This window comes from Botryllus schlosseri, chromosome 15 (assembly GCF_051294905.1).
Source record: "Botryllus schlosseri isolate E-star chromosome 15, Bs_hap1, whole genome shotgun sequence".
NCBI classification, from domain to species: Eukaryota; Metazoa; Chordata; class Ascidiacea; order Stolidobranchia; family Styelidae; genus Botryllus; species Botryllus schlosseri.
In genome coordinates this window covers 11595737-11614744 of record NC_137250.1, presented here as the reverse complement: position 1 = coordinate 11614744, position 19008 = coordinate 11595737, and the positions used below count along the sequence as shown (strand labels likewise).

General features: G+C 42.9%; 1 protein-coding gene across 1 annotated transcript in view; it reads right to left on the bottom strand.

Moving 5' to 3' along the window:
- LOC145457184 (epithelial splicing regulatory protein 1-like) overlaps nucleotides 1-18866 on the bottom strand; it is a 22430-nt gene extending 3564 nt beyond the window's left edge. The window contains exons 1-15 of the mRNA XM_080335358.1: nucleotides 18003-18866; nucleotides 17622-17753; nucleotides 17417-17562; nucleotides 16590-16705; nucleotides 14606-14704; nucleotides 14386-14440; nucleotides 14179-14286; nucleotides 11754-11886; nucleotides 10232-10369; nucleotides 10051-10167; nucleotides 7895-7984; nucleotides 5058-5227; nucleotides 3612-3720; nucleotides 3294-3501; nucleotides 358-551 (exon numbers count right to left, since the gene is read on the bottom strand). Coding sequence (XP_080191484.1) covers nucleotides 358-551; nucleotides 3294-3501; nucleotides 3612-3720; nucleotides 5058-5227; nucleotides 7895-7984; nucleotides 10051-10167; nucleotides 10232-10369; nucleotides 11754-11886; nucleotides 14179-14286; nucleotides 14386-14440; nucleotides 14606-14704; nucleotides 16590-16705; nucleotides 17417-17562; nucleotides 17622-17753; nucleotides 18003-18152 — 1965 coding nt within the window. The 5' untranslated portion in view covers nucleotides 18153-18866. The remainder of the gene's footprint in view (nucleotides 1-357; nucleotides 552-3293; nucleotides 3502-3611; nucleotides 3721-5057; nucleotides 5228-7894; nucleotides 7985-10050; nucleotides 10168-10231; nucleotides 10370-11753; nucleotides 11887-14178; nucleotides 14287-14385; nucleotides 14441-14605; nucleotides 14705-16589; nucleotides 16706-17416; nucleotides 17563-17621; nucleotides 17754-18002) is intronic.
- Nucleotides 18867-19008: the final 142 nt, after the last annotated feature.

Here is a 19008-nt window from a genome sequence, read left to right as displayed (position 1 = left end):
ATTTGGATTGGATTTATCTATTTTCTGGGAGATTGAAATGTCGCGTGGCGAATGGCGACAAACTTTATTCAGATAAGTTATTAATGTACTTATGGTTACTAGATTATCTTGAATTAAGTGAATAGTTGGTTGTGAAAGAAAATTTTCGAATCCCTCCATTGCATAAATTTTTTTTTTCTGAATTTCCAGTTGGAATCGGATTAGGATTGGACATGGACTTGAATATGAAAAAGTTATGGATTAGGATTAGGATTTGGATTTGAAGATTCGGATTTGGATTGGATTCGGACATAGAAATTTCAAATCCGCTCATCTCTGCTATATACACTGTGATAGGAATCAAAACTCAAATCATACCTGTGCTATTAAATGTCGACCGCCGAGCGGCGCCAGCAGCTGATGCTGCGAGGACATAATTTCCAACGGAAGTTGAGACGGGTGGATCATCAGCGCGGTCTGCGCGCCGGAAGGAAAGGTATACGCGGCCGCGGGTATCGGCGATGCCGCCGGCGGCCTCTGCTGTACGGTCGCCTGTTCCGGCACCACGATACCTGAAAGTATAAAAGTTTTCAACAACGGTGCTGCAATCTGAAGTCGTCAGTAATGAGGTGCATCTACTTTTTGGTAGGATACTCAGGGATGTTTCGCTTATACTTGCACTGCTTGCTTTCTTTTTTTTATATTCATATTCTTTCGACTACATTGGTCATTTTACACTGCGCCAATTTCGTTCTCAGTTTCGCTCTAGGCTTTTACAAGACACCACTTATGCGGATCAGATGGTGAGGAGGAGTCTGCTTATTCAAGCGGTTATGTTTCCAGACACTTCTGCTCCTACCTGACACATTTTTATAACACTAACTACTTTATTGGGTTTTGTAAAATAGTTGGTGGCGTTTGGATAAGTTTTTATCAGGTTTATGAGTGAAATTGTAATAGCAACGACGGCGTAATGACTCGTACCGCGGTAAATGACTGAAATTTCGGAAATTGCAACAACTGCTATCACTAGGGTTCCATTCAAAACAAACGGCGTTATAAAACACTTTGCTTGAAACACATTTTAAACGGTTTTTTAAACAAATGACTTCTAAAAAATAAACGTATAAATTGTGCCCTAATTGTGTAAATACTTTCGAAAAACATGTAGGCTTGTATGAGCCTACGGATGATTTGCACCCAATATAGTCGGCGTATACGATATGAAGTGGCTGGAAACCTCGAAATCGTCGTCGGTTCAAGCAAGTAGATATAGATCATTGGTACGGAATGGGTGTTCTAGTGATAATGACCACTGACCGTAAAATTCTGCATAACGATGTAGTCCTTGTTGAGATATTTTTGGTCTGTTTATGACAGCGCTCGGAAGCCCTTCTCGTCAAAGGAGCCATATTTATCCTATATTTTCAATTGTCAATGCCAACCCTCTGTGACGTTACAAGTAAAGATTCGTGACGTTATGGCTAAAAAAACACTAAAACATGTTTTAAACATTTGTTTTAAACGCAACCCTAGTTATCAGTCATTTTGCGGTAGTCGCGAAGATGCATTGCGATGATTGCTTTGGCCATCTACGATCGCAATCTACACTTACGGTCCGTTCCGTAACTATATTTCACGCGTCGTGGTAACCGGTGACGTCGCGGCGAACGGCGTCAATCAACGACGCGCAGACGCGTTACCCGCGGGGCGAATGACTAGTTGAAAGGCAGCTCGGTTATTATCGCGAATTATCTCGTATTATGCCGATTTTAAAGGTTGCGGTATCGAGTCCGAACGTGATCGATTACAGAATCCCATCCAAAATATTGTTTCTACATATGGTCAGTAACGAAGTACCGTAACGAAGTACTTTTTGGAGTATTCCAAGTAGGTTTTGGCTACTTCCATTACTTACTCAAGTGGTTATGATTTTAGACTGCTTCCAAAACTAGCCCTAGAATGCTTACTCTTTTACTGACTTCGAAATCGCTACTTCTACAAGCAACCGAGAAGAAATTTAAGACGTTATATTTACTGCCACTCGAATATACCAGGGAACAACTCCGGTTGTTCTCAACTAGTTTGGGTGTCTCAGAAAAATCCTAGAGAGCGAAAGTTGGTTTTGTTTTGGGGTATTCGTGGTGTTTGTCGACTACTATGGTCATTTACACCCGGCCGATATTCTTCTTATCATCCACAACTGCCGACTTATAGCACGGCCCACCTCTAGGCTTTTTGTAAGACACCGCTGACGCGGATGAGGTGGCGAGGAGGAGAGCAAAAGTGGGGAATGCTAGAAGTCAGCAGCTCAGGAGCCATATGAAGAATACCGGCCTGGTGTGAAAAAAATTTAGAATTTTTATCACTTGAGTGACGTTATACATTCCAATATAACTGCTAGCAAAAATCCGACGAATGACCCGATTCTTCATTGTTTGTCCACATCTGAAACCGGTCGGTACAATCGGTTTTACAGAGGTCGGTACGACGGACTGCTGCATCATCGCAATTAATGTCACGGTAAATTAAAGCGACAAATCGCAATCCTATTATCGCGACGTATGACGGGATAATGCAAATTGGTCACGGGCGTAAATCGACTTGAGTAACATGAACCGGCACATGCAATAACAACACTCATGATTTGGCCACAAAGAAAATTGAGGATCAAGATATCCCGGCAATCATGACGCTGCGGATCCATTGTGACGTAAAACTGCCTTTCGCCCCGCCGGGCTTCGATACTGTTTCGATTATATGGTGGTAACATTTTCCAAGCCCAGAGCACTGTTAGCCAGGTGTTGAAAACAGAGCGCGAATATCCCACTAAACATCCACAGCCACTACATACGTGATCAGGAACGAAGTGTACTGGTACTTTTTCACAATATACAAGTCGGCTTTGCTTACCCGCACTACTTGAGCAAGCGGTTGTGATATTAGGCTACTTCTACTAACTATAGTTTTCTAGACAAAACTAGGCCTAGAATATCCACATTTAAACTTACTTTACTGCTAAATACTTATAATTTTTCTAAATACCGACGTGGATTTTGACTACTCGCACTATTTACTCAACTGAACAGTTTCTAGGCAAAACCAGTCCCAGAACATTTTTTACTTCCTTGGAAATGGCGACGATACTTCGACTTGATTTCGGAAGTAGGAGTTTACGGCGTTATCTCTGCTTCCGCTACTCAATAATCGATTAATTTATATTTTTGGACTATCAAGTAACTCTTACAATTTTTTAATTACTGTGACCACCTCAGCATGGTTAAAACGAATCTCTATCTCGCCGCAAAACTCACCCATCCCCGGAGGCGGCTGCACCCCGTTCCGGTTCAAGCTCCCTCCCATCAGCACCACGTTCATCTCGTCGCCGGAACACTGAAAAACCTCCACGTACCGCTCTCGCATATGCTTCTTATGACAGCCGCCTTTGCTAACGTCCAGCGCGGCCAGCGCCGCGCTCTCCACGCTAGTCATCTGAATAAACGCGTCTCCAGACGGCCGGCCCTGAAATCGCAGGGAAGTCCGGCATTACCAAGCGCGCACGCGTTCGGAAAGTCGAGACGAATTCAAACTACGATACCGGGCCACCTCTCACCCGTCACACCGCGTTATACCTGCTGGTTGAGCACCATGTGGATGCCGTTGGCGAGTATTCCGAAGCTGAGGTCGCCGAGAAACTGCGCGATATCTTCCACGGTCGCCGAGTACGGCATGCCGCGCAATCTGTATAGCAGAACGCAAACCCTCACCGAGTTAGCAGAGAGCGTGCAACACAAACCGCCCGCAAGACAGGTCTATACGCTGATACGGCGCGCGGATGTCCTACAGCGATGGCGGCAACGAGAGTATGAGATAAATCCAGAAGTATGCAAAGCAGTCACCGTTGCTACTCAAGTACAAATAACGCCGTAAAGTTCTACTCGGAATTAGACTACAAGTAGCAGTAGGAACTATTTAAAGTTATAGTTCGACAGTTATATACCGGTGTTACCGTGATACAGGGGCTATTTCATGAGGTTCTTACTACGACAATTTAAGTCACAATGGTGATGCAAACTCATCGCAAAGCTGCTTTCTCCTTTTCCAAATCCAAAGTGAAAAGTAAGTAGTTTTGTTCAAGTAGAAGTGGAAGTGCTTGAGTACTCCGAAAAATAAGAAATGTTTCGTTACTGACAACTCCCGGTTAAATGAATGGCAGAATTTATCAAAGCGACGTGACATAGAATATACCATATACTACTATAATGGCGTAGTCAAAACAGAACGAAAACCTGCTCAACGGTGATGTGACATTTGTAGATACACAACATTATGTTAGACAAGAGTGTCTTGCGCCACACTCTGGCTACGCTACTGCATATCACATATGACAGGTGTGTAAGGGTATCTAATACGCCGCATATCGTTCGGCATAACATGACTTAGAATTCTTGATATTTGTGAGGTTATATGTAGAATGAATCAGATAACGCTACTCGTCGAAACTGCAGTTTTAATAACCAGAGCTATCACTGTAAATGTGGTGGACTAGTGTTTAATATGCTGGTTCATATATTTCACGGTCAACGCTACTACATCACATATTTAATCCAGACGAGACGCCTGCTCTTTCACCCAGCCGTTACAATCTTCATATAGGAACTGCCTATATGTGAACAGGCTGTATTCACGAATACTCCAGTCAGTCAATAAATGCCATACCACACATTGAAAGCACAACCCGATGATTTACCACATCATATATAATACCGACGCGTACCGCGTAAGACCCGGAAAACTAAGTGATTCACCCGATAAAATCACCGATAAACCGGTAACGGCAACACACCACAGCGATGGTAACGGAATTCCCGATACAACCAACAAATCAGTCCGCACAAGAGACCGATATCTCATCGCCTCAACACCCCATCGAGCAAATTCACGTAAGTGCCAACCAACACGTTAATAACACCGTACAGACAACACACCGCAAAATACACCAAAACAATTTTCGACGCACCCTGTATCGCCAATACCAAGTTTTGCGAAGCGCCACAGTAAACCGCATAGAATCGTACCTTATACAATTCCGTATCGATCCGGGCGGCGTAAGAACTTGCGTCTGTCCCTGCAGCTGGGCCTGGTGAATCTGCGCCAACTGTGTCTGCTGCGGGTGTCCGGCGAACGGCAGATGCATGGACGCCATTGTGTGCGGTAACATCGGTGTTGACATGTGCTGACTCAAAACCTGAATGCAGTCCGATTTCAACTACGCGCGCCTACAATTATAACAAAGCCACGTAGATGATTTCCTAAACAAATCCACGAAGCTCGAAACGTTTTTCGGTGGCGAAAGCGACTTTTCTAACGCGAATTGGCCTGGAGGCGCACATAAAACGGTATACTGGCAGCGTCTCCTACACGAGAAAGATACTATCATCGATTCAAAATACCGATTCGTCGCCCGGGGGTAGACGCTTCATGCCCTGAGCAGTAATTGCTATGATCGCGATTCGGCGGCTATAGAATATAAGCGATTATATGTTTGAGGTTTAAAAAATCGGTTCCATCCCATGCGATTAAGGCGTGAGCAAGGGAATGTAAGCGGCTCGCGATGAGCCACGCGATACACGATACCCGCGGGCGAATCTTGGAGACGAACAGGGGTGTCCCAACGCCAACAGGTTTACTGGCATACTGCAGTAATAACATGGATTGAAGCTGAATTATTGAAGTATGCTTCGATTCATTTAGCGTTTCATCAATATGTATATGTTAAGCGCTTTATCAATATATCGGGCAGAATTTCCAGATAACCTCAAACGAAACGAATTATCGCTCGAACGAGGCCCCGATTTATTTCAAGTCGCTTCGCCGTACGGAAATTAATAACAACCCCGCCGCGTTCCGCCACTCTACATGAAGAGACGGTATAGTTGAGAACAGAGGTGGTCGGTCAGTAACGAAGTACTTCTCCTTTTTCGAAGTACTCAAGTAGTTTTCCTCTACTTCTGGTACTTACTCAAGTAGATATTTTTGTCTCTACTTCTACTTCGTAATATTTGGTGAACTACTTACTTATTTTTCGCTATTTTCAGTTTGTCGAGTAGAAGTAGTATAATCTCCAATAAGAAAGATAGCCCGAGGAATTTCGGGGCTGTTTTCACGGAGTACCAACATTTAATTTTTATAAAAGTCATGTATTACCCAGAATTTTCGTTGCGCTATGGTTTAATAAATATGTTGTAACGAAAGTATCGCTGAATGTAATTTAGATACCGGGTTGCGTAGTTGCGTTCACACCGCATTGTCGCCTACACCAAAGTATTTCATCACAGTATATATGGCCCCCCATAACGATGGAAACTATCGTTTCGAAATCTAGCAATAACCTATTATACCTAGCAGCCCGTGACGTGTCCTAATCTGGAAAAGTGGACTAGACTTTTTTTAACATTAGACCTGTTTTAGCAGACCACCGTTAAAACTTTCTGGACAAAAGACATTAAATATATTTTCCGCTTTTTAGAAGTAGGATTTGTATTTTTGCTTCAATTACAAGTATTATACGTTGATTTCTAATCATAGTTTCAGTTCTTTTGTCTGGAAAACATACATGTTAAAGTGTAAAAGCAAGTGTAGTAATACCTTGTATTTTCCAAAAATGAAGCTATACACTATATGACATCTTTACGATCTGCCATATTTTTAATTAAAGTATACTAATCGCGCAAAGTATTAAAGCCGTATCCGACACAACTTCTCCGTATTGCTCTTCGACTGAACTAGGGGCCTTATAATATGGAAGAGGGTGCCATGCCATGGGTGTTCGAGTAAACAAAGAATTAGTATCGCATTCCATATCAATAACATCATTTACATCCCATGATATGGACGACTACTTCTTTCAAAAATTGACACCTCCGGGGATGCATCACTATAAATCAAGCTCTCTACACCTTCTGCATAGCTCCATTTGCAGCTTTTGACAGTCCATGCGAACGAATTACGATCGTTTTCAAAACTACTTACTTACTTGAGTAGATTTAAATTCAGTTAATTCTACTTCTACTTCAAGTAGTTTTAGGGTGCTCAGGATAGAAATACTTCTACTCGTACTTGAGTAGATTTTTTCATCGCTACTTCTACTTCTACTTGAGTAGCTTTCTTGACTAATTTGACCACCTCTTGTTGAGAATGAATATACATTAAATCTACTTGTGCAGCCCTACATGCATGTTGCTTGGGCGACATGGTTTGCATTGAGACTGCTCCAGTGTCTATTTAACTTCAGGCAAGACCAGAGCTGGTCACTAACGAAGTACTTTTTCTTTTTCCGAGAACTCAAGTAGTTTTGCATATACTTGCAGTATTTACCAAGAGTGATGATATTTTCGAATCAGCTCCACTTTTACATTAAACTACTTACATTTCCACCCTTTCGATTTCACAAAATAGAAAGTACTTTTGAGACATGCTGACTGGCTGATATGTGTGGTTACAATGATAGACTATATACTTCTACTTCTACTCCAGTTTGTTAAGCAAATCTGCTGGTTTTACACTACCTCCACTGCTACTTGTGAAGACGAAATTCCCTTTTAAAGTATGAAGCGGAATTTGGATAAGTTTGCATCACTTTTACGTCAGAAAAGATATGAATATAACGTTAAGCAACGATTGGAGTTCAAACCATTAGACGGAACCGCGGTTGCACTTCTGCCAAAGCGCTACGCGAATGTATATCGAGACGATACCAGCCAGGTAATTGGCGAGAACAGAGCAGAGCTCGGAAGTTTTTCCGTGGTGACCTGAGTCGGATACCGATTCATCAAATCCAGCACCGGGGATTGTTCGCGCTCTCGGTTAAGGGGTCATTTAAACGTAAACACGCCGCCATACGAATCGCACCAACCTGCTGCACTTCCGCCGCGGTGCTCTTGAAAATCTCGATGTACCTTTTGCCGAGAGTTTGTTTGTGCTTCCCCAAGGCAACGTGCGCCATCTGCGCGAGTAAAAAGGAATTATTACCGGCATGTTATCGAAGGCGGCACGAGTGGTTTGTACATTCGGCGTAGTGCGTGTCATTTTTCACGGACTCAAGTACGTTTTGCCTGCTTGCACTACCTACTCAATTGGTTATGGTTTTAGAATACTTAAAATTACCTTTTATGGGTGAAATTTTCATGGCAATTATACGAACTATAGCCCCGGTGTCAACGAACCTGAATACACGTACGAAAGCTGCAGCTATAAGTTAGTCGTGAATATGCATCCTAAATACAGTGACCTCCGACGAATTGCACGAATTCTGCGATCCGTCGATCAAATATCAATAAGACATTTTGTCCTTCTTATTTTCGCGGCTTATAAACCGAATCATGATATACACACGTTCTATTCATATTGCATATGCATACCATGAGTGCATGGTGTGCATATGTCGTTGGACAAGGATGGTGCAGATATAGCCTCGTACGGCTTTCTAAGTCTTGCACCATCCCTCCATGTTATCCCGGTAATGCTGAGCGAATAGCGGGTAAGTTATGGATACGAGTGTTACTAATCAGATCTTTGGTCTCACCCGGCCGGGATCGAACCCACGGACAACCGATCAAGAGGCCGGACGCTCCACCATTACACTACCCTGTCAAATCTTGTTTTTGCTACTACTAGACTACTTTTTCGATCTTCAGATTTTACTTCTACTTGAAGTACTATTAAGAAGTTTTAATTGAGTAGAATTATATGGAGTTACTTCTACTTCTACTTCTACTTCTACTTTAGTAGCAACGCTGACTATAACTCTGGCCGCCTCTCGGTACATTTGCCATAGAGACAAGACAAAAATAAGCTAGTATTCGCCACGATCCAATTTGGGAAGTCCCAGCTCTGGGGTTGGGCGCAATGATTAGATGACTCGATTCTAAATCGAGAATTAATTCTAATGACTCGAATCGAGGAGTGAGAGACAATGCTCTCGAGTACTGAAATTATACGCTCCTAACCGCTAGAGTTTATTCCTCGACGAGAATTATAGTTGCGATTGCGATACTGTTCTCCACCGCGGGGGTATCGAATGTTAGCATGGAATGGCAACGACTGATTTTGCAGCTTCGTTCCGTTTCGCTGAGGCTGTAATCAGAATTGTTTCGCGGCAGGGACTGCAGGATTTTTGGCAATGCAAACAGAAGTTACCTTCCGGAGCGCAGAATTTACTGAATCTGGTCTTGATCGAAAGATACTGTCGCATCGATTCCGAAAATACAAATTAAAATATGATCAGGCACTAAACCAACCGGAATTCACCCTCCAAAATATCGGCATTGTCAGAACAATCGACGAGCCGCAACGGGTCATTGTTACGGTCATTGTTTTGTGGTCATCCGATTGTTCTGAACAATCCAGATTTTAGATGTTGACGGTGACTTTTAGTCATTTATATTTTAGGAATCAATGCGACAGTAGCTTTCGATCAAGATCAGATTCAGTAAATTCTGCCCTCCGGAAGATAGCTTTTGGACTGCCAGAAATCCTACAGTCGCTGCCGCAAAAGAATTCTGATAAAAGCCTCAGCGAAGCGGAACGAAGTTGCTAAATCAGTCGTTGCCATTCCATGTCTACATTCTATAGTGGAAACATAGTGTGTAGTGTAGTGTCCTATATGGTGTGGACACAAGCAAATCTCACGGTTCAGTGCGATTGGTCTACGTCACACTTTCCACTTGGCCAAAGGCAATTTTACGGTAATTTTTGACCGACTTGCCGAGCGCGAAACTTGATAAAATTAGTATCAATCAAAAGCTACCACGGTACTGGTTGCGAAAATATAAATTTTACTGGAAATAACATATCTGCGAAGTCGTGATCGAACCCCAGGATTGTCGCAAAGTGCAATTAAACAGGTATATGGTCGAAAAAATACCAAATTATATTTAATGTGATGAAGAACCTGTATTATATAATTTGTGGTCGCATGAAAGGTACATATCAATCAGGTACTCTCGATATTGCGCAGTCCTACACGGCATATGAAAGGAAAATCAGCGTATAACAATAAAGAAGGCATACCTCTTCACAGTCGAACAGTACGAAAGCGTCACCACTAGATTTCCCGTCCGGGAAGCGCACGATGAGCACCCCGCGTTCGCCGTTCGCGACGGGTATGTCCGGCCCGAAGAAATCAATCTGCAACGCAAGGTATACCGAGTTCGGCGTTTCGAATGCAACAGATATATCGTAGAATACGTACAATGTCATTTTCGCCGGCGCTAAAGGGAAGTCCGCGCATGCGCACGATGGCGTCGCTCCCGTTGGATAAAAACTGCACTGCCTCGCTCGAGTTGCAAGTCGCTACTTTAAAAAATTCCTCCTCCTTGGCTCTGTACACCTGTGTTGGGTGTTGGTAAGTTCGAAACAGTGCGGGTAAGTGCCGGGGATCTAGCCGCTGAAGAGACGTGTCTCTCGGCGGCAGCGGTTTGCTACTTCGGGGACGTTTACCTTCCTTTGGGAGGTTGCGGAGGTGTTGACCTTTCACGAATAGACCGTGAGCAGGTCTGGGCGAAGGTTAATTCAAATCCAGATTTTGGGCGTACTTAAATGATAAATCAAGCAAAAATACTCTTGAGCTTAGGGCTGAGCGGATCGACAAATTCTCTGGTCCTACTCCGATCCTGTTTTATAAAGCTCTTGTCCGACTCCGGTCCGACTCCTGTTGGCCGGATTCTAGAAATGACCCTGATCCGGTCCGAAAAACTCCGATAATAATTATCTACTCACACGATGGTACTGAATATTGATTGAAACAATGCAAACATCAAATTTAAAACTCAAAGATCAAGACCAACCCTTATCGGAAGTAATTATGCCAACTTGGACTTAGCATGTGGCTTATCGCCATGGACGTTTCACTTTAACTATTGATTCGAGGGTGAAAGAGGGAAAGGCTGCCCCATTCTTAGTAAAAAGTGCTGATCGGCTCCGATCCGACTCCGGCCGAGTCAGAAACTGTACTGATCCGGCTCCGGCCAAAAATTAGGAAATCCGGCCGGATATCCAATCCGGCTCCGGTCCATGCATCGCACTATGAGGCATACGAAGTTTGTTACCGTAGCAATGGCGAGGGATTCCCAAAGAATAACCAGAGGTGGTCAAAGTGGTCAGCGTTGCTGCTCAAGTAGAAGTAATAATGACGCAAATTTATACTCAGCAGCAGCCATTTCCTAGGCATATCAAAACTACATCGAGCGGAAGTAGAAAATACAAAGAGAGAAAAGAACCGAGTGAATAATTTCAAAAAATTGATATGGTCAAGTGGACGCGCGCTGTTCGCAGTTCGTCGGTGGCGGCTACGCTCGGAATTGTAAGATGCGAGTCCGCGACGGCGACGTGTCCTCGATCGAAGATACAACAAATAATTTCAATCTTTGATAATATATTCAGATATCGTGGCACATCTCGCACACGCGACAGTTTCCATCACAACTGTAATACACTACCTCTACTTTTCAAAATCTAGAGTGTAAAAAGTCAATAGCATTAGAGAAACATGACTTGAGTTAGTACTTAAGTATGGCGCAAGGAAAAGTCTGCTTGAGTACTTTAAAAATGTAGCAGTACTTCGTTGATGACCCCCTCTTACAATAGCCTAAATCTGGCGAGTTCCCGTTTCGTATACGCACACGCGATAGACAAAGACGATGAGAATATTTAAACATGGGTAACGCGACCGAAATTTCCATCATACCCGTTAAATAAACACCACTTAAGTTCACCTCTATATAGCGATTCGCCATGTGATGCTTATGTCGAAGCAGTGCTAAATTCCTATGTTCGGGACTGCAAAACTGTACCAGGGCCTCGCCGTTGCGGCGACCTTGCGGGTTGAGAACTAGCGCCACTCCGCCTCTGTTTTACGGTAACATTTCGCCGGGACCATAAAATCCACATAAAAACGAAGATAATAACAAAAGCAATACCACCGAAACCATATGACACCAGTGTAATGAAGATTTGTATTGTGTCGGCAGACCACCACACCGAAACCAGAAGCACATAGCAGTAGACGCATGCACCATGACCACCATCGATGTCCCATCACAACGTTTTCATTCAGGATATACACCATCCAACAAGTCCGCGAGTGTAGGTAGTAGCGAAAATAGAAAAAAGGAAGAAGCAAGTTAGAAAAAACGAACAGGTAAAGATATCCCTGTAGTTTATGGATAACGCGAACTTTTCTACACGCAAGTCGAGCGAACGAACTACATAAATACAGCTGGTATAATGCATGTTAATAGAGCGATATCGCATCGCATCTATGGCTTCCAAGTGGGAAGATAATCTAAACGCGTGTTGAAGAGGTTGTACAATGTATATGGAGCTGCGCCGTGCGCCTTCCTTACTCTTCGAATGTGTTTTGATGTAGTCATTGTAGTGGGATACTTTTAGATTTTATCCTAAATGCTCTGGGAATTTCTTAGCAAATATGACATCAGTGATAAACGAAAGGTGGATTTGTGCACACACAATTGTGCAAGTATGACGAGAGAGATCGGTCAAAAGTAACAGTCATCATTGCACAATGTACCAAGTTTGTCATCCCGATTTACACCAACAAATTACACCAACGGATGACAAAATTACGTGATATGTATATCGTAAAGTGTTCACGTTAAACGCAGACTTGAATGGTTTTTCATCTGAACCAAGCACCCAGAAATTTAAACCACGTCGGTAACTATAGCATCATATCTTGTTCTAACATTTTAAACATACATCCAGACCAGTTACATGCGGATCGACAACATCATGCAACTCTGCTGCCGAGATATCGACATTCCTAGAAGTACGGTTTCTTAAAACCTTGCATAAAAACGGAGAGACAGACACACGCGGGCAGAATCAGCAAATAAACAATAACATCACAAACATATTTGATGCCTGGTTCTAATGTGCCATAATGAGCACTGAGCAGACACGCATCCCCAAGGTCCGTATCACAGCATTGGTGGCGACCGTCGGTTACACTGACAATCTTCATGCGGCGAGCTAAATGCATTTACGGATTTTTGATTCCCTACAGTGTTAGCGTGACCTCGATGCTAAAAACTTCCTCAACCACTAATTATCCTGACCAGACATTCGATCACAATCCAACAGTTGGATTTGCTGTTACAGAATTCAAGGGTTTTACGACTCTCATGTTAATTTTACATTTGAAAGCATAGCAACTTTACCACTGTATCGTAAAAGTGTGTAAGAGAGTAGCAACAGCAAAACTATACAAATGATCTTAGATGTAGTCGACAAATGCTAAACTATCAAGTAGCCTACAATCCGATCGTTAAACCATTCTCATCTACCGGTCATATCAAAGTATATATATCCTAGCATTCTTTTGGGGGATTACATATACGCATTATTGCGCTCCCCATCAGCTATCCGTATTGAATTGACTACGCGAGAAAAAACGAAACGATTACTACTGTGATCGCGTATGCGCGGACCGACAAAAATTCATCTTCTGCTAACAATACAAAATCGGTATTTCCGATTATTGCAACAAGCACAAAAATTCGTAAACTGACACCAATATTTTATAAGAGCTGGTTGACAAAGTGATCGCGACATACAATTACGAAAATAAGGATAAGGCAAGGAAGCTGCTCTTCCCAGTTTGAATAATCGTCGACACAATGAGATCATCAACAGACTGCGCGCGCAATCGGTATACATACGAAAACAATGATACGGAGCGAGCTACTTGGAACCGTTTCCGCTAGGTCTTAATAACAGGTCGATTAATAGTTTGTAGATTAAGCATGATCATGTAAAATGACGCTTGAATCCGCATAAGAATACGTTGAGAATGATATATTTTATCGGTAACCGTAATTTGTTATGAATACTCCATATATTCATCTCCCGGGCATGTCTATTGCATGATGCGGTCGGTAATCTAATCTATATTGCACAACAATGCACGGGGAACATGCACCATTTTTATTCATACTATAACCGTGAGCTCATTGAGTACGGCATAGTTCATAAAATCCATGTTATATAGAATACCTGTAACATGCAGATTGTAGATGTAGGTCTACTAAAATGATACAGTGAGATCATCCTAATGAGTGATGAAATTTTTCAACAAACTCCCTGATGACTTTAACTCAGTAGTAATGATGAAATGCGTACCTCCGGATGTTGAGTCCTCTAAAAAATTTCGCGATGTCGTGGTCAGATGCCTGCCAAGGTAGTCCACGTGCTCTCACAACGCAGTCCTCGTCATACTGGGCGTGCTCGCTGTAATGAGAGTGAATCATCAAGAAAACAAACAGGAAGAGACGCTATCTTGTTCATTTTCCAAATCAATTCGGACTTGGCAGTCATACTTCAACTCACCATGGCCCGGTATCCAGTCGTGATGAAATCGTCTCTGGGTACAGAAACCTGTGACCTGTAAACAAAGTATCAGCTGTGTCGGAAACGAGCGATGCGTGACATAGCAAATGTATTTTTCCTACCCAAGAATTTAGACTGAGATTATCGAATTAGATATCGTATTATATAATATCAATAAAAAATTAAAATTCCATAGCAAGATAAAGGCTTGTTTACATACCGTGTTTTTCAGTTAAGAGGACTTGTACTACCGTGCTCATTCTCATCACGTGGTCGACTCCGAGAGTGTCATAGGTGCTGCGAACAGTCACATTCAGATCTTGACGTGGTGTAATTAAGGAAATAGGTGTATTACAAATCTGCACATCTCCACCACTGGGAGAAGCGTCGAGAATTACTGAAGATATCGGAGACCCCAAACCATGTTGCCTGCATCCACTGCGCTCGCCCCGCCGTTGGTTTGTTCATTTCCCATCCTATATGCTATCATGGCAGAAAGGTAAGAAGGTAGGGAAGGATAGAAACAACTTCAACAGCGATTAAAGACCTAATCAACGCATTTCTTGCAGTATCTAATGTGATCACTAACTTTGAATTCCTCCCTGGAGTAGCCATAGCGGTCACACATAGGCTATACGTCGTACACTCGGTGTAATTGTACTGTAGTTAGTCCGCGATAGGAGTGAAAGGAAAGTGAAATGCAAAGCATAAGTGTCTTGTGGCACGTTACACACTCCGATATGCTATATTTGGTATAGTTTGAGACTGACGGACTATCAATGCCAGCCGTGAGGCCTCGAGCGCGATACTGCAGTTCGATCATTTTAGTAAGTTCGAAGTTTTTCCGTGTCCACTGTCCAGAGTTCAAGTCCAGTGTTCGTTTTTGGAATTGGTACTGGACTTTGGGATTTCATGCAATAGCAGGATACATATACGAGACGAATGCACAATTGCACAATGCACGTGCAGTCGTGCACATATGTGGACGTGTAAAATATGCGAATATCTCCTAGAAGATCAGGGCCGTTCGGGCACGGATTTTGGGGGTCACTTTGCACGTGCGACGAGCTGAAGATCGGATGAACACCTTGGTGGGTCGTTGTCGGGTTTCGTCTATGGAGGTGATTTAGGAAATATATGGCCTCTTTATTATTATGGCGTGATACAAATGACAGTGACATGATCCAACTGCTGCTCAAGAGAATGTGTCCTATAAGGTAATTCTAGAGGAAAATTCGTTTGACAGAAATATTACCACTCGCAACATTTGAATGGTGACGTATGTCCACTCCTGGAATCGTTGATTAAATAACCTGGCTAACACGCGAGCTCCAGATAAACGCTCCATGCAATTTATATAAATAAGGCTTATGCATACACGAGATAATCGTTATTCTGATCGCCGTTATCGACTGGTGGCACTGTTGTTTGTTTAGAGCGTAATTACAGCACCCTTATGATCCGGGTGCTGTTTTCATGTGGGAATGTTATATTCGTTACATAAAAGCTCTCAACGAGGACTGTGCAAACATAGTGCCGTGTATGCTGTCAGTGCCCGCACTCTAGGACGACGAGATAACCCTCGTGGGAGCTTCGACACCTGTACAGAAGTGTGGTGCAGTAACATATTGACCGAATTGCATACGTAACCACGCGTTTTGAACACCGACCTCAACATTTGTTTGTAATCATTGGATAAGTTCCTAATAACCATAGTAGAATAGGCCTATACCATAATATATTGTGGAATAGTACGGAACGACGGCACATACACCGACTCATGTTATACATACACACGATCTGTGCATATGCATACCTGACTACATGACGTGCAATGCACATTGTGCATATATGCCGCTGGACAAAGAAGGTGCAGATATAGCCTTGTATGGCTTTCTAAGTCTTGCACCACCCCTCCATGCTATCCCAGTAATGCATGAGTGCCAAGCGGGGAAGTCTTGGATACCAGTGTTACTAATCAGCTCTCCGGTCTGACCCGGTCGGGGATCGAACCCACGACCTACCGATCCAAGAAGCCGGACGCTTCACCATTACGCTATCTTGATCGGTAAAAGTTTCGGCAGTTCGCCGCTATCGTCTGCATAACATCACAACATAACCGTTATATATTCAATATTCACCACTGAGCTCACAATTCACAATGTGCCCTTGCATACACTTCGTTCATACATATAAAAGGATACATTGAAGCATCTCCTCCACCGGCAACAATGAAGAATCAGGGTTTTCGGGATGGATAGATATATTCCCCTCCACTGAAGCGAGATAATTCCGGAACTCCTTTCTCAAGTCGAAAAAACTTGGGAATATAAAAGGACAGCGTTTCAAGCATATATGATGTACAATATCTATCAATATTTCTGTAAATGTACGACTATATAAACCAACCCCGGGGTGTGACGCGTTAGTCCCCCCCCCCCAAGTCATTAATATTTTGGCACTGACGTGATAAGCAATCAAGCAGTGAAAGGAATCGTCAATTTTCCCTCCTTCTCACGTCGTCACAATTCTCATCAAACCTCCGGCTTTGTAATTCTGGATACTACGGCTACTATGTCGAATGCTGCCTTTAACGGGTCTACAATAGGGTTAACATATTTTGGAAATCTGAAAAGACGACACTTTTTCAGAATTTAAAAACTTGCAAAACCGGAGGAGAATTCTCAAAATATGATAAATTTTCCCCACATTGTGGTCGGTTAAATGAAAAAAATGAGGTCAACTTTTCACTCGGTTCCCGAAATACCCGCCGGAGCGTAACTCCGGTGCTGATTTACGGCATTTGAATTTTGCTATAGATATGGCCAAAATTATTAAAAAAGAGGACAAAAGGGCGTCCTCCGAGGACACTTTCAAAAAAGTAAAAAAAGAGGACCAAACCTCTTTAACAGAGGACGTATGGTAACCCTAGTCTACAACGCCAAACAAATGTCCACTCTCCAATGTGTCCATGTATCTAATCACCCTTATTAGGGCGTATAAGTAGGTTGATATATGTTGTTAAACATACCTGTGAAAAAACTCTGGTAGAATAATATTCAGTCGCATCGCTGTAGGATGCAGAACTTGACGAAGATGACATTGACCGTCGGTACACAGGAAAAACTTGCATGTTCTACCCTTACTGTTCAATTCGTTTCGTAACGTTTGTTCAAACTGTAAAGATTCCACTTTCTCGATCATGAGCCAATAACAAAGTCCAATTTTTATACGACCTGTTGCATGGCCTCTTGGAAATGGATCGCAGTATTCAACTTTTCTGGGAAAATTCCCGTATGAGTTGACCATTCCTCGGGAATATCGCACGGTGACTCAGGACTTACATAAATGTAGTGCACATCGCCGGTCTGAAGGGTGAATATAGGACGCACAACGTAAGATAACAAAATTGATATTACGCCTCATTTATTAGCTCATGGTGGGATTACAGCCTAATCATCAACTTATATAGTGGCATAGAATATTAAACCATGTATTTCAAAGACGATCTCACCTTGTAGCGCCTCATTTATTAGCTCATGGTGGGATTACAGCCTAATCATCAACTTATATAGTGGCATAGAATATTAAACCATGTATTTCAAAGACGATCTCACCTTGTTTTCTACTAAGTCCAGAAGTTGCCAGACTATTATAATGATTTCGCTTTCATCACTTCCGAGATATTCCGGATCGTTGTTTCCTAGAGTTCCGCAGAAAAGTAACACTAAATAATCGCACGAATGCGCTTCTTCCTCCATTCCCATCTTCTCTGTTACTATACGACACTTCCGCGATGGAAACTTACTAACTATATCAGCATGGACACATTGCCCATTGACTGACCTGTAGAGCTGCACATTTATAAATGTAAATCCGTTCCCAACATGTCTATTCTATCTCTAGTACCGAACTCTTCAACGACACTCATCACAACCACTCGAAATATGAATTACCGAACTGATACTCGTTGCATATAGCAACTAAGTAGCGAAAACTTGTCACTACATAGGACCACAACCCAGATCATTTGCGTCCGCCTTGGAGTCGACAGCCGTTGAATGAGTTTTGGTCCTCACCTTCCTACGGAAATAATTATTAGGGGGCTGATTGATTCCCACGCTTTGTTTACGGAGTTTCATATCCCTGAACGAGACAGCTAACCAACTGGCGTTGACGTACGCAATACAGAGTAAATTACCAACCATTGGGTATATTTTCCAGTGAAATTCAAGCACGCAAGCCACACACCGTGAGAGTTTGAATTGGGCGGCAAGGTTGAATTAAAACGCACCCAACACCAGCGCAGCGCGGGGCATTGTGAGGCCGGGTCAAGGGAAAAAGGTTTACTAAGAACCTCGCAGTCCTGAGACCGGCTCGGTGTAGATATATGTTGTTACAAACAGACGGGCCGCCATATGTTAGTAAAATGGTACGCGCTCAGTATCAGAGCTAAATTTTCTCTTCAGCCCAGCGGCATACCGGAAGCGTCACCAAGCGGTAACGAAATGCGCGGATCGCCCGAATGGTAAGCACTAGACCTCGCGGACGATTACCTAACCAACCGATCATCGCTCACTGTTTCTTTACGCACTATTCGTCCCAAGGCTGACAACGCTATCA